The sequence below is a fragment of the Parasteatoda tepidariorum genome, chromosome 1, assembly GCF_982258835.1.
Source record: "Parasteatoda tepidariorum strain Cologne lab strain chromosome 1, Ptep-v5.0, whole genome shotgun sequence".
In the NCBI taxonomy this organism is placed as follows: domain Eukaryota; kingdom Metazoa; phylum Arthropoda; class Arachnida; order Araneae; family Theridiidae; genus Parasteatoda; species Parasteatoda tepidariorum.
Window position 1 is genome coordinate 6,099,093 of NC_141755.1, and position 16,291 is coordinate 6,115,383.

At 26.6% G+C, this 16,291-nt stretch overlaps 1 protein-coding gene across 1 annotated transcript in view; it reads left to right on the forward strand.

The window, feature by feature from the left end:
• The first annotated feature begins 13,071 nt into the window (after window positions 1-13,071).
• The window catches only part of LOC107451998 (atrial natriuretic peptide receptor 2), a 73,942-nt gene continuing 70,722 nt past the window's right edge, over window positions 13,072-16,291 (forward strand). Inside the window, exon 1 of the mRNA XM_043042162.3 lies at window positions 13,072-13,920. Within this exon, the coding sequence (XP_042898096.2) occupies window positions 13,260-13,920 (661 nt within the window). The 5' untranslated portion in view covers window positions 13,072-13,259. The remainder of the gene's footprint in view (window positions 13,921-16,291) is intronic.

Consider the following 16,291-nt stretch of genomic DNA (forward strand, 5'->3'; position numbering starts at 1 on the left):
CTTGAGTTATTTTCACTCGAGTTTGAGTGATTTTCAGTATTACCTGAGTGAATCGTTTTCACTCAAACTTGAGTGATTTTAACTCGTGTTTGAGCGATTTTCAGTATTTCAGTTTGTAAATTGCAGTCAAAATTTTTACTGTTAATATTTGAAATTTTTGTATTTAGTAGTGCCATCTATCGTAAGCGATAAAAAATACTATAGTTTTTGTTTCAAAAAAATTTCTTTTGGTAGAGAAAGCCTAAGATAGGAATTTTTTTATCTTACCGTTTGTTGAATTTAAATATCGAATTAGATAATATAGTACTAGTGAAAGTTTTCGCTGTGAGCATATCGACACTGGCTGGGATTCGAACTGGCTTCCCGTCTGTCGTGAGATTGACCGATTAACCATCTCGCCTGCAGTCCTATGACAAGGCGGCTACAAAGAAATAATTAGTTTCATGAGCTGGGTCTTGTTGGCGAGGATAAAGTTTTTATTTGTTAAATCAAATAAGGTGTAAACACAGTTAAAAAATTTTTTTCAGAGTTAACAGTTTGAATAGCAGCATTTTGTGGTTATCCAATTATTTTGATTGTATACGGTAAAACAACAATTAAATGAATTATTACTTAAGAGGTTTTTTTTATGAAAAATTCCTAACCACTGTAGATTTGAGTTTTTTTTTCTTTCCCCTAAGTTACGTCATTTTTCTTTGAAGTTTAATTTTTAAAAGTAAGGAGCTCTAAGCGAATTTTTAAAGTAAGCTGTTTTATAAATATTATGCTCATTTAGGTTCAATTGAAAATACTATGAGCCATTTTTTTCGAACAAATTTATTCGTTTAATTTATAAAGCTTTATTTTGAAGCAATGAAAAAGGTATATTGTTTTAAATTGCCTAAATTTTTTTAAGACAAATTTCTGAAACTAAGTAAAATTAATAAATTTTTGAAGAGGACGTTAAAAACTAAAAAATCTGGATTAAAAACCCTGTTTCAAACTCAATTTCGCAAACTCTTTTGATATAAATTTGTTTAAAATCCAAACTATATATTTGCTTTGATTAGAAAAAAAAAGTATAATTTTTGTTAGTATGAATTCGAATAAAAAAATTAACTAATTAACATTAACTACTTGACTTTACTTTAATATTCTTTTTACCATAAACTTTGCTCAAACATAGTTTTCTTAAGTCAAAAAGAAATAAATAATAAAAATTAATGCAAACGACATTTTTAATAAAATTTCTAAAATACAGAAATATTTAAATACCTAATTTTAGGCATATTTTAAACTACTTAAATTGTATCGCTTCTGAATTATAAATAATTACAATTGAATCAAGTATGTATTTTATGAATTTTAACTATTATGAATACAGATAGTGTACGTTATTTCCGTTATCAATATATATGTTTAGAATTTTTACCTAATTGTAAGAAATTAATATATAATCAAAAAGAAAAAACATTATAAAAATTTAATATATCAGCCAGGAAAGCAAGATTGAAGACAGCAAACTCTTTCAATTTTACAACAATGCAAAGTAACTGCAGTTTTTCTGCAGATTCATCAGAAAGTATACTTCTGAAACAATGACTGCATAATTACTTCAAATTTACTGCAGAATGACCACGGATTTAAAGTTTCAGTTTTTTCTAAATTTATGATTTTCAAGTGACCTCATTTAAACTACAGTAATTTTGTAGACAATAGCTAAAATTTTTTTCGAAATAAATTACTGAGAAATTATTTCGCATTAGCTGCAAAATAACTCCAGTGTTTTTACAGTTAAGATTGCACTACAGAAAATTTGCACTTAACTCTAGGAAAACTACGAAATTACTTCAGTTCTGTAGAATAACTACAGTTTATTTTCATATAAGTATATAAATTCAAATTGAACTATATCTCATAATAAATATTACTTTTAATTTTGCTCCTATTTTTTTACTATTAATCTATAACTATTGTAAAATTCTAATTTATTTGCATTTTCAAATACTTTAATTAGCATTGTTCTTTTAAATAAATATTAATTCTGCATTTTCAATTTTGCCTCCAAAATTGAATTTGAAGAAAAGTGGTAAGAACTTTTATGCTAGCAACAAAGGAAAAATAGTTTGTATAATGTGATAAATACTTCATGAAATAAGAAGATAGTATTAATTCTGAATTCCAATTAAATAAAAACTAAAAACAGGATAAAAACAGAAAAATTCGAAATGCTGCTTAATTTTTTTAAATATAATATTTTCCACTTTTTCTTTGAATGATATATTTATATTAAAATACATTGAACATCTGAAGATTCTGATTTGAATGAATGGATGTTGCAGATGTGAACTTTCATTAATTAAAGACAGTCAATAATAGAAAGCAATTTAAATAACAGCAATTATAGACTGTATGAACAATAATTTCGTAAATATCTTTTATAAAAGAAGTATAGAATGATATGAAATTAATTATCCAGAAATGTTTTGTACCAAAATTATACATCAAAAAAACTAAAACATGGATATAAATTTATTATATTAAAATAAAATGTTAAAACTTTAATATGAAATCTGAAAAAATTCTAAAACTCTTATCAGATATAATATATTCCCACATGCTTTGACAAAGATTCTAGCAGGGAATCAAATTTTTTTAATATTTCATAGTCATCCACATTTAACACTTTCAATATTAATAAATTTTTTTGACAAATAATTTGAAAAAATAGTATATTTTATTAAAAAACGCTGAAAAACAGCTACTTTAAATAGAATGTGTACATAACGCATTCAAAATAAAAGTATTTTCAAAATAAAAACAACAAAGTATATCTACTTACTGAAAAGTAAAACAGCGTCTTCTTCAGAAATACCGCTGTGAACTAAAAGATGTTTTAATTCTTCGTAATTCAAAATATTAAATGACATATTCTCCAGAAAAAAAAATTAAATGTAAAATAAAAATGAAGACATAATCTATTTAGATCACAGAACATAACAATTTTATTTAGATTTATTATCGTTTGCTTTTTACAATAAAACGATAGAAATTCCAGCCTATATCTCGCACACAATTAAATAATAAATAAATCACTCAAGTTTGAGCTGAAAGCACTCAAATATTGCTTAATGAATACCACTCAAGTTTGAGTTAATGCAAAGCAAGAATTTCGCTCAAATAAGAATGTATTTCACTCAAGTTGAGTTAAAAACAATTAACTCTTTTTTGAGTAGGGGAAATAACTCTTTCATTTTAAGAGAGTAAAAAAAAATCTTTAAATTACATTACTTGAATAGTAATTATAAATTATATTTCCATATACATACTCATATTCTTATAATGGAACACAGTGTTTTTCTTAAGACGTTAAAAAGTAATGAAATTTTCAGGATTTATTTTTAAGCTATTTATTTTTTTTATAATTAGAAATATAAATATTTTCCATAGTTTAATTTTATGCGATTAATTGTTTATTTCAATAAAAAATTTAGTACAAATAATTCAAAAAATCAGAATGCTTATATAATAAAAAAAAAAATAAATTTAAAATTTATAAAACATCAGTTTTTGTTACAATTTGTTGGATAATTAGATTAATAAAAGTAAAGGAATTGTAAAAGATATTAACGGCAATGTAAAAAGAAGCGTATAATTTAATGCCAAGCAATTTCAAAAAGTGACTTTCAAGTATGCATTCAATAACCGTGAATAATTTATTTTCAAAATAAATGACATTTATTTATGTTTACTATATTCATCATGTGGTTTGACAAGAAGATTATCTTTATAATTAACTTCAACGATTTTAAGCTCAAAGTGTTTGAAAGCTCTAACTTCATTGTGTAGGAAAACAGTAAAAGAGATTGAAATGAGGCTTTGTAAATTTGATAAGCCATTGCGATGAAATGTAATAACGCTAACGTTTACTTAGGAATTGATGGTGTATAAATGAATTTAAGCGCATTTTCAGGTTTGTGCAATATTGTTCAGATTTCTAAAGAATGAACATTTCCAGTTACCTATAATATAATTTTATGTTTCACAGAGGGTCTGGAATAGATTTTTGAAACTGTTTTAAAAAGGGGAGTATTGTTTCAAATTTTGTAAAATATTGGGACATCTAAAGTATATAAATATTCCTGGAATTAATAAAAGCAATTAATTAAAAACGTTAATGTTCCAAATGTTATCTGTAGCTGTAATTATTATTTTTCAAAGTTAAATTTTTTAAATTTATTTTGAATAATATATTCGCACGTAATTTATCCCTAGCATTTTTTAAATTAGTTTCCAAAACCTAAATTGGAGTTTTTTTTGTTCTAACTACATATTCTGAAATTATAAAATAATACTTAAAATTTAATTAATATTTACTTTTTTTGCAAACGTTTGTATTTTAGTCAACTGCTTTTACAATCAGATTTTGATTTTTGAAATACAACTAGTAGTTACGAAAGCTTTTACTTAATAATACTAAAATGATTAAATAACAGCAAAACAAAAACTATTTTCATCAAAACAAGGTTTTAGTTGTAATTTAATTTTTAGTATCTCGAAAGTTTTACTTTAATGTAGCTAACTTTTCTTTCAGTTGAAACTTCACTTAACTCTTTTCCCCAAACTGAATGACATGTCCTTAGGGAAATGAAACAAAAGGGATACAAAGTCTATTCGAAAGTTATATTTTTTACCAATAAAAAATACAACAAGTTTAAAGTCTTTATAACTCTGTTTACTGCATATGGAAAAGTCATTAGATTTTTAAAAGAGTTTGATTTTAAATATTGATGTGTTTTATTGATCATAAAATAAGATTTAAAATATATTTATATGGCATATCTATTGATATTTAAAGACTTGATTTAACGTTTAGATATTATTTAGCCTTAAAATCAAATGTATATTTTATTATATTTTATAATTTGTATATTTTATTATTCTTTATTCTACTTTATCTTTAGATAACTCCTGTAAAATAGTTCTTCATTATATATTTACTAAAGAAAATAAAAACGCAAATTTATTTTCCGCATGTGGTTGTAATTTAGTCATGTATCTATTTTAAATTAGTATAGAGTAACGTATAGCAAAGATAAAAGTGGCCCAGATAGATGTAGTTCTTAAAATTATCGAATATAATTAATACACTAGACTACAACTATTAAATTGTAAATGAATTCAAACATTTATTTGCTACTTTTTAGTTTCTGTAAGATCGTTTTTTGAGTGATAATATTTTACAAGAAATATCATCAAAATATATTGACATGTTAAAATATGTTTTCATCACAGATCACGTGAATAAAAAAATTAAGCAGTTTTTGAAGTTTGCCTGTAGTTGTTGTCGTATGTGATTAAGGCAAAAAGGGGATGCGCTTCTTCGCTTCTACTTGTTTTCTAGTGGCATCATTTGTGACGAAGAATTCGACTTCTGCCACAATATACGTCATTGCCCCTTTTCATACCCCTTTCATCACCCCTTGCCAAAGGGGAAGACCCTTTTTATACATTCATTCATCCACAGATCATAATTGTGACCAGCGAACGATCGATCTAATATTCTAGAGGTATGATTTGTTATAGGAACACGAAGGACTCACCTGACAGATTTAGCGAGCACGAGTCATCATTTACAACTAGGCGGGGTCTTTGGCAGGTGAGGATTGAACTCATAATCTCTTGGACATGGAACCAAAGCTCTACCAACCAGACTATCCCGACCTCTGTAGTTTGCTTGCAACTGTTAAATGAATATTTATTAATGTATTTTAATTTTTTTTTTCATAAATGAAACTTCTTTTATTATATTAAAACACTTCCAGTCGGCTATAATTTTTTTATTTTCGAAATGAAAAAAAAAATGATGGTCATAACTACCAGAATATGGCAAAATTTACCATGCCTCTGACTCTATGAGAACACCAAAGAACTCCTTAATTTTTATTAAAACACTTTCTCATGATTTTGGGTTCGACAATAAAATATAGTTAACTATTTTTTTAGTTCTATGATACACATTGATTGTGCACATTTAGTGAAACATTTTTTCAAATGAAATGGGAAAAGCAAACCCGATATTGTACACTCAAGATGGAATAAGGTGTTAAAAAAATAAGGGTGATAAAGAGTCAGTATTGATATGAAATAGCAAAGAATTTAAACAAAAATTCATCAAGTGGATTCAGTAAATTCTTTCAACAGATTTCTTGTAGCAACTACCTCTACTTTAAATAAATAATAAAAAGAAACTGAAATGGTATCACTTGATTAAAAACTTTATTCGCTTCAGAAATATACAAATTGAAAATAACATTCGACATGTTTCAAGCGCTCAAAAACAAGCTCCAATTTTCAAGAGAAAGAACTTTTATTTCTGAGAAGGCATGTAATAGATAATTCATAACAAAAAATTGAAAAATAAAGGGGAAAAATAAAACTAGAAAACCGCCTCACCATTGCTCTATAGAGCGTGGAAAAGCATTTCATTTTGATTTGCCCCTCTCAATCACTGTAGGGTTTCGTGTACTTTTTTTTTTTTTTTTTTTTGAATTCTTTTTTCTCTCTCTGTTACTGAAATTTTTCTACTTTTACTTACCACCTTTAATTAAAAATTTTTTGCTGGTAACTTGATGTTATATATTTAAAATCACTTCTTTTCATCTTCTTTTCAATCGTTTCTTTTCATCCACGCCTGGCAAGTCTTGAAAATGGGCACCTGTTTTTGAGCACTTGAAAATTGCCGGCTGTTATTTTTGACTGTGAATGAAGCTTTTAATAAAGCAACAGATCTACCTCTTTCGAAACTATTTCATTATGTAAGGTTATGCGTTGATTTTGCTCTCTTTCATTAACGCAAAACAATTCTACTTTTTTTTTCTTACTAGTTTAGTTGTTAAGAGTATAAAAGTTAATAAAATTTTTAAAAACGAAATTAAGTTTCTTAATTGATTCTAAGAAAAAGTCCAGAAAGATTAAGAAAGTTTCATTCTTAAAAAATTGAAAATTATTCTTTGTTTTACGACTATCTGCTAAAACTAAAGTTATGCGGAGCAGAATTATCATAAAAGATTTATCATATGTTGTCAGTTTATAAATTATTCCATTAACAGCATAAAGTTGTTCAAAATATTGTACATGAGAGACGTTAACTTAAATGCATGTAAGTAGAGAAAGTAAATGTGTATTGAGAAATTTACGCGAACCAGTTTTAGTATTCTAACTAGCATTATTTCGTACTGTCAGTGTGTTTTGTAGAAAATATGAAGTCAAAGATGAAGTCTTTTTGGTACGTTTTTAGAGAAATAAAAATTTAGATCAAACTATGAAGTTTTTTTTACCGTCTTTTCTTGCGCATTTAAATATTTGAAAAAAAAATTTATAAATAATATATTTCACAAAAGTGGAGTTTTGTCCACTTTCATTCCCTTGATTCTTCGAAACTATTAAGCATTTCGCATCAAATTACAGTGTATCATACGTAAAATACATTTTATCACAAAATTCATTTTTATCGTAAAATATTATACGGCAATAGTTACAGAAATATTTATTCAGAGATTTTAATTCTACTGTAATCATTACTGAAAAAATTACGGTATATCAGATTGCTTGTTACATAAGATGTTCCAGTATGAATGGATTTTATGGCAATAAATATCGTCACTCGGAATACCGGGAATTTTTATCATAATTTGGTTCGGTTGTTTTGTTGTGTAACAGGTCACATAGATATTTTGCAGTCATTTCTCTTAAGGATATTTTTTTTTCAAAAATTATATGAAAATACCAACAAATATTTTAATAAAGAAGCAAATAAATCAGTATTAATCTTCAGGAGGACCTTTATGGAATTATAATGTTTTAGATTAATATCTAAAGCAGATAATTTAACTATATAATTAATCTCAATGGTATTTATGTTTCTGCTCAACAATCAGTTATTACGGAAAAACAACGACCATCATCAAAGTTATACAAGAAAATAAATTCTTCTTAAATTATACGATAAAGGAAAATGTGAAATTTGCTGCCTGCACTGCACCGGTACTTTTTACGTAAAATCCATTTTTACCGCAACATATTACAAAACAAAAACATCTAATATTCCGTAATCTTCGCAATACATCAGGTGTTTTTGTTACCATCAGGTGCTACATAGTTACCGAAAACCACTGACAACGTAAATTACTCTAATTAAATGAATATTACTGTAAAAATTATGGTTTAATATTTTACAGTAAAAATAAATGTTACGAAGGATGCACCTAAAGTGCCATACTTTACACCGAAATTTGATCTGAAATTTTTTACAGCGTAGTTTTTTTTAATTTAACTTAACCTTATAAAGTAAGTTATCACAAAATTATTATTTATTAATAAATAGAGGGCAAAATATAATAGAGGATAATATTTTGCCCTCTAATAGAGGACAAAACGATCTAGCGTCAGGAAAAAAAGCATATTGTCTCAAACATTAAAGATAATCAAACTAATTGTGCGAAAACAAATTTTCTTCTTTTATTTATAGCTAAAGAATTAGGATGATGAATTTATATCGTAATGAATTCCAAAGTAGATCTCTTTCTTTTTCCATGAGTGTTTCATTATTCTTTGAGTTTGTTATTAATTCATGTGACCTAGATACTGATACAAATTAATGTTTACACATTTTGAAAGTTTGTAACCAAGAACAATCTAAATAACGAGATTACTTTAAATAATCCAAGTCTTATGATTAACTAAAGTAAAGATTAATGTTACGCAGTCAGTCTAAAATGTGACCTAATTAGTCATAAACACTTTAAAACTAAAAAACAATATTTTAAAACTTGAATAATTTAAAAAAATATTTAAGTCGTAAAAATGTTTGATAGCTTTTGAAAGTGTTTTCCCTATAAAAATGGTTTGACTTGTATCTTTGTATTTAAAATTTGTAGCTGTGCCGCCTTTTTTTAGGGTACTTTACTTAATATTTTGGTTTGTAACATGAAAAGTAAAGCAATTATGTACGGAAAAATAAAATTCTGGTATATAATTATCGCATTGTATGGTAATGACACTTCCTCTTCCTCTTCTTCTTCAAAAAAAAAAAGAATAATTCTAGCAATAAAACTGAAATATACGGTATTTCAACCATTTATCTGGTAATTTTTTTACTCATATGGTAATGGTTTATCCGTAATTCAAATTTACCAATATTTATCGCTTATTATAAAGCCATATTCCAAAGGAACTCAGAAATAACTACCAAGTTCCTTTGCTTTTCAAAAGAGCTAGAAACATGATAAATTTTGCCATATCCCAATAGTTTCGCCCGTATTTTTTTTCTCAGTGTGCTATGGTAAAATCCAAATGTTACAAACATGTTATTTTATGAACTTTGGTGGCCCAGGTAAAGGACGTTATGAGGTCCTAATATTTGAGGTCCAGGTTTGAATTTTAGCAGTGACTGGTTGATACTAATTTTGCACCCAGCTCACCTCAACCAAAGTTCTGACGTAAACTATCCTCATTGGTAAACGGATCATGGGTTAGAATCCCCTTTTTGTCTGCCTAACTATAGAAGGTTTCATGATCTATTGTTAATATTTTTATCTGTCTGATAAAAATTCAGAGGTTATTTTTACTTCATTTTGTAAATTTAAACATATTAAAAAGTATTCCTACAAAAACATCTTTTGCCAGCTGAATCAGCTTGAACAAACTATCATTACTTAATTGTTTTTGGTGTCTAAGTCAAATTCAAATTCGGAAAATAAAATAAAATTTACGAAATATATTTAATATTATAAATCTTAAAGTAAGGGAAACATTTTGGACTTTGAATTATACTAAACTTGATAAACATAGTTTCATATTAAATATTAACGTTTCTAAATTCATGTTTGTTAAAATTTATAATTATATAATAAAAATTATTTAATTTTTATTTAGCAAAAGTCTCATTATTATTTTAAGCTCTATCTAAGGCGAAGTTTTATAGTTTTCCCAGAATCGTTTTTATAAGAAATATTTCAGAAGAAAAATGAAGGAAGAAGCTGTCAAATAATTTTCTTTTTGGTAAATATTTCGTTTTAAAGTTATCGCTTCATGTGATTTATTGGACAACGGAAAATATATTTTACTAACATTCTCTTTAAACTCTTTCTTGAAATTTGTAATAAAGCTTTCAAATTTAATAAACTAATCATTTATCAATTATATTAGATTATTAACAAGGGAAACTAAATATTCTTTTAGGCAGAAAAGGGATTTTACTTTCTCCGTGTTAAAATATAGAACTTTACCAAACACTGATTAGCATTGATGACGCTGTTGTTTTTTTCAAAACGAGATACTGTATTTTACTTTAATAAAACTGTGCAATGCGTTTCTTGATATCGATACAAAATATACGTAGGTTACAATACGTTTTTATTGTATCATAATTTGTGTTGAAAAATGTGTTGTGCTACCTGCTGTGCCGTTTTAATTTAGTGCATAACACAGCACAACAGCTTATGTAAGGAAACTTAAGAAATTATCAATGATAATAAAGTAACAATAATACAAATGAAAGTTTGGTAACTAGTTATTTTTCCTCATATTTAATAGGCAGAATCATGAATAGTTAGCTATAAAATTTTTTTAATCAATATATTTTAACTAAATGAATATCTATGGAATTAATATACGCTTACTTTTTCAGAATGCATTATAATAAAATTCTTTTTCACTGGATTGATAATGCTGAAGGAAAAGGGATAATATTTTATCTGATTTGCTGTTTTTTACAGTAATAAGTCATCGTATGAATTAAAATAATTGTTTTTAACTCCTAATATGAACATAGAAATAAGGGTAAAAATCGATTCAAGCTTCGTTAAACGTTTCGCTTAAAATATCTGAAACAAATTTTCCGATATGACTATTTTTAACCTCTTCCCTGTTTACTGACTTTTAAAAGCAAAGAAAAGTTGTTTTTTTTTAAAAAAAAAAAATAATTCCTTAAAATATTGCTTTTTAATAGTAAAATGAAATTTTAAATATTTCAATTATGACAAAAATAAAAATATAATTATAAAAATAATTTGTTACCATGATTATATAAATTTATAATAATTGTGGAAAACTATCATTTATAAAAAGATGGACTCACTAAAAAATATAAAGACTTTTGAGTAATAATAAAAGTGAAGATTATTAACTAATTAAACTTTGTATTTCGGATGATTTCTACAAAATTATTTTGTAAGTAAAATTTCTGTAAAGACGAGGCTGAATAATGATAATGGAACTAGTTAAGACTAGATAAAAAGTTAAATATATTGATTTGGTCCCAATGTCCAGAGAATTCCCTTTGTTTTGGAATTGGATGAAATTTTTAACTGTTCATAATCACAATTTTATAATTTTATTTTTAAAAACTTTTTTAAAAAACTTTTTTTAAATATTTGCATTTCTATCAACATAAAAATAAAAATATTCTCTATATTTCAACCATTTTTTTAACTTAGTGAATTTGATAAGCGAAAAATAGTATGGTCAAAACTACTAGAATACATTAAAAATTACCGTGTTTTTGACTCTATAGAAACATCAAAAAGCGTTGTAATTTTTACTGAAGTGCTTTGGTAATGATTTTTGTAAAATTGACAATAAAATGAACTGTAGTAATCTGTTATAAAATTTGCAGTTTTATCATGATTCCTTAGAGCATAGCATAAAAAACCTTTATTTTGTTAAATTTATTTTTTAGTTTTGTATATTTTTCTGAATGTATGTTATTAAAAACGATAATTTTGTAAACCAGAATTTCCGGTAAGGCGTTACCATATAAACGGAAAAAATATATAATTGAATGGTTTAAATACCTGTCGGTGTGAGCCGGGCACGGAATTCGTATTGACCACCCATTGCTGGATTTGAACCAGTATTACCTCATAAGGAGGTGAGCACTCCATCCCCTGAGCCACCATGGCTCAATATTGAAGCTTAAACATATTTGTATCTTCTAATTCATTTAGGAGAAGTTCTACTGGGAATTTTTAGATATTTTCTGGGAAATTTTCATCTGATATGAGCTTAGAGAATGGTAAATGATTAAAATCAGTAATGGTAATAGGTAAAAAACGTTCATAGTTGATAATGAAAGTTTGGGGACAAAGTCTTACGCTATGAACTAAAACAAATCAGACAAAATGAGGATCAAACATTAGGATTCGAATCTTCAAAGATAATTTGTAACAGTCAAAGGAAGTGTCAGGGTATCGAAGGTAACTAGTAAAGGTAAAGGTATCAAAGGTAACTAGTGATAAGAAGTGTGGATGTAAAATTGTTTGACGTAAATTATTTAATGAAGTTAAATTTCACTTTTCAACTTTTATGTGGTAATTTCTACTGTGTCGTAATACATTGCAAATGTCTATAAAGCGTTGTTTTTAAAGGTCGTGGTTGATTAATTTTAGTTGGTAAAAAATATTCTCTATAATTCTGTTATTTAGGTAATGAGTTTATCAATCTAAAATTTAAAAGAATATTTAATTTCATTTTTAATGAAATATTAAATATTTTTAAGATAGTAAAGTTTTTACATATTGTTTTCATTTCGACAAATTATGCACAGCAAAATATAATAAATCATTCCGAAATAAAATATATATTTGTGTCATTTAGGCACTAATATAAATACTTTTAAAATACATACTAAAAATAATAACTTTTTTAAAATAATTTTATACCTTCTTTCAGATTATTTTATGTCTTTCTTTAAATTATTTCGCGTCGTCCTCTTCATATTATATAAGATGGGTTTAAAATATTTGTACATTTTACAAAATTAAGCACAAACATTAACTATGAAAGTTTCTTTTTTTTTTCCTTTTTTAATTTTGTCTCCGAATTTTGCGGAATTTATTAACCAACAAATAAAATGCTGTCTTATTTTATTTACTCTTATTAATCAAAATATTTTTTAACAAAACAACCTCGGTATTAATATTAAGTAACGATTAACAAATCGAGCATCCGAAACAAAAACGCAAAACGGAGACATCTAGCGGTTCTCTGCAACAGGCGAACGCGGGAGAGTTTTGACGCCAGGGCTCTGTTATTTTAACTTCTTTCGGTCTCAGGAACAGACGCGCTGGGAAGTATATTCCTCCCCAAATATTCTTTTAGCAATGTCGCTCTGTACCAAAATAGCAACTTCTGGTGACATTCCTGCCGAATTGGCGGAAGACAACATATCTATCGCGAGTATGCAAATACGCTGGAACAAGTGACGCTGATGATTAGATATGTTTTTGCTATTAATAATTCACTGGTGCATTGTTTCATTTGTGGTCAGTTCGGTTGATGAGGATGCTTTTAAAGTGGGTGTCCTCATGGTGGACGGGTCTGCCTGGAACAGATTCGACATTCAAAGAATTGGCCCTGCCATTGACATTGCTGCTGAAAAGTGCTTGAGGGATTATAATGTTGTTTTGAATCTTCTTTCTGGTTACTATCCAAAAGAATGTTCTGCAGAATTAGCCATCGGGAAAGCTACGGACTTGGTGATGGCTGAAAATGTGTCAGTTTACATTGGACCAGCATGTAGCGATGACTTACAAGTAGTTGGAAGATATGCCTCCTATAAAAATATACCGATTTTGACTGGTCTTGGTGATGTTTTAAAAGAACGGAATGAATTTAGGACGTTGATAAGAATGAGTTACGATCTGGAAGACAAAGCGCGTGCTATTCTGGCGTTTTTGGACCATTTTAACTGGAAGCAGTTTGGAATGATTTATCGCCAGAATGATGTATATTACACGACTATGTCAGAATTGTTATATTATATGGCCAGCACAAATGGTTTTATTGTCACCTGTCAACAGTCGTATGTCCGTGCTGCCAACAAAACTGTTTTATCTGATTTAGAAGCAATCATGAAAATTATGAAGGACTGCTCCCGAGGTATTTTTCTGCATTTTATATTCTAAGTAATATTAGCATGGAAAATTTTGCATGCAATACTTAATTTGCATTTTATTTAAAATAATCCTAATAGTTTCCAAATTTTTTTGTCCTTTTTAATATTTGTAATAAATTTAGTTACATATCAGAATAATAATTATTATTTTTTAAAATCTTTTACAATTAAGTTAGCAAGCAATGATGGCTAAAAACAATTTGAGATAGCGAGTTTTGTAGATAAGAAAATCGGAACTAAATATGTTCTAAAAAGTAAAAAAAGATATTCTGAGATATTACTAGAAAAATCAGAGTCATGAAACGTGAGAATAGCCAGTAATAAATATGTATGTAGTGATAATTGACTGTAAGTCTAAATAAAACAATGATAGTTTTATTTTTGAAAGTAAGACTAAATTAATTATGCATTAAATAGAAAAGAATTGATTAGTAAGAAAATTACATCGTTCCGAAAAAATTAATTTTCTATTTCCAGAAAAATTCGACATAAAAAGATTCTTGGGAAGACAACATATATAATCTAAAAATTAATACACTATATTATTTATGATATAATCTAAAAATTATACTTATAATTTTAATATTTTATTTTTAATATTAATATTTTATATTAATAATTTTACTTTCAATTTTAATATAATTATTTTATATTTATAATTTTAACATTGAATAAAATATGTTCGATTCAAAGCATTAGCATAAGAAATTTATTAAACAGTTTTTAAAAATTACGCAATCTTCTCATGGATAGCTAATAAGTTAAAAAAAAAACTTACAAATTCTTTAACACATAATAAAAACTTACTTAAGAAATGTTAAGGAATTCCTTAACTTTTTTTTATAAACCAAAAATTTCTTATTTTAATCTTTGATTGATTTAATTAAAGTCTTTTTTCACTCCTAAAAATAATTTATATCCGTAAAATATTACATTTTTAAAATCGTTTGCATATTGTATTTTAATTAAAACAATCTTCAAAATTTAAAAAGTGTTACTTTGTTTTTCTTAAAATTGTGTTTTTTTATTTTATCAAAATTATTTTTTCATGAAATTTATTGCATAGATACAATTAATTTTTCATTGATCAGTGCCTGTATTTTTTTACCCAAGTTATCGTGATATTCGTTTTTTAATTACTTTTTAACTATTTAATGCCCTTTTTATATCTTTGTATAACTTCTATATAATTCTTCAATCTTTTTTTGAAATTAACAAATACAATTTTCAAATGGAATGATTTCGTACCATTTTCAGAAATATGTAAAGTAATTTTCAAGCAACAAAAATAAGAAAATATCTATTACTGTTTCTGTCAAGAGCCGAAAAAATTTTTTACGTAGGAAACAGAAGTTTTTTAAAAGAAATTTGCTTTTTTAAAATGATCACAAAAACTTCCTTTAAGAAATCGTTAACAGAGAAAAACAAAGATGCCGCCTCAGTTTAAAGCGAAACAATATCGTTAAAAGTGAAAAAAAAAACTTATGACAAAATTTAATTTTTAAGAAGTCGTTAACAGAGAAAAACAAAGATGCCGTCTCAGTTTAAAGCGAAACAATATCGTTAAAACTGAAAAAAAAACTTATTACAAAATTTAATTTTATGATAAAGAATTTGTTGTATAGTGAAATAGATTTTGATTTAAAATATTTTCTTCGTTCTCACTTAATGGAGATTTCAACAGCTGAAAGCTAATTTTACATAAAAGTTTGATTCATGTAAGCGTATTCGATGTAATAATTTGTAAGCTATACTTAATATTTCATACCTATTTTAACATACAATTTAAGTAGTGAACCATGTATTGAACTCTTTTAAACTTTGTTTTGGAGTCATGAGAAGTATAAAATTGTTATTGTGCATGCACCAAAATATGTTCACTATTAGAATTATATCATAAAATTACGGTAAAATAACCGGTAGCAGTTTGCCGTAAAATTTACGGAAAAGAACCTTTATTACCCTCATAGCTTTGAAACCATTTTAGACTAGTATGGTTAAACCGTGAATACAAAATTACATGGTTTTATATTCATTGATAACTAGCACGGTCTCAAAACCATAAAAAAGAAACTTAACTGGAAACTGGAGACAGTTTAGTATCTTTATAGTGCTGCTATCTATGCGTGAATGAGAGTATCGTATTCTAGTGGTCCAAGGTCACAAATTGGAAAGTGCAGGATTCTAAAAATTCTTCATATGTCAAAGGAAACTGAGACTATATTGTGGTGTCAACGTTGGGACTCGAATCCCCGTTCGGTCTGTCATAAGATTGACTGATTAGCCTTCTAGACTATAATATGTACCCATCTTCGAGGAATCAAGTGGTTTCATTAGGTGGTTCTACTTGGTGAG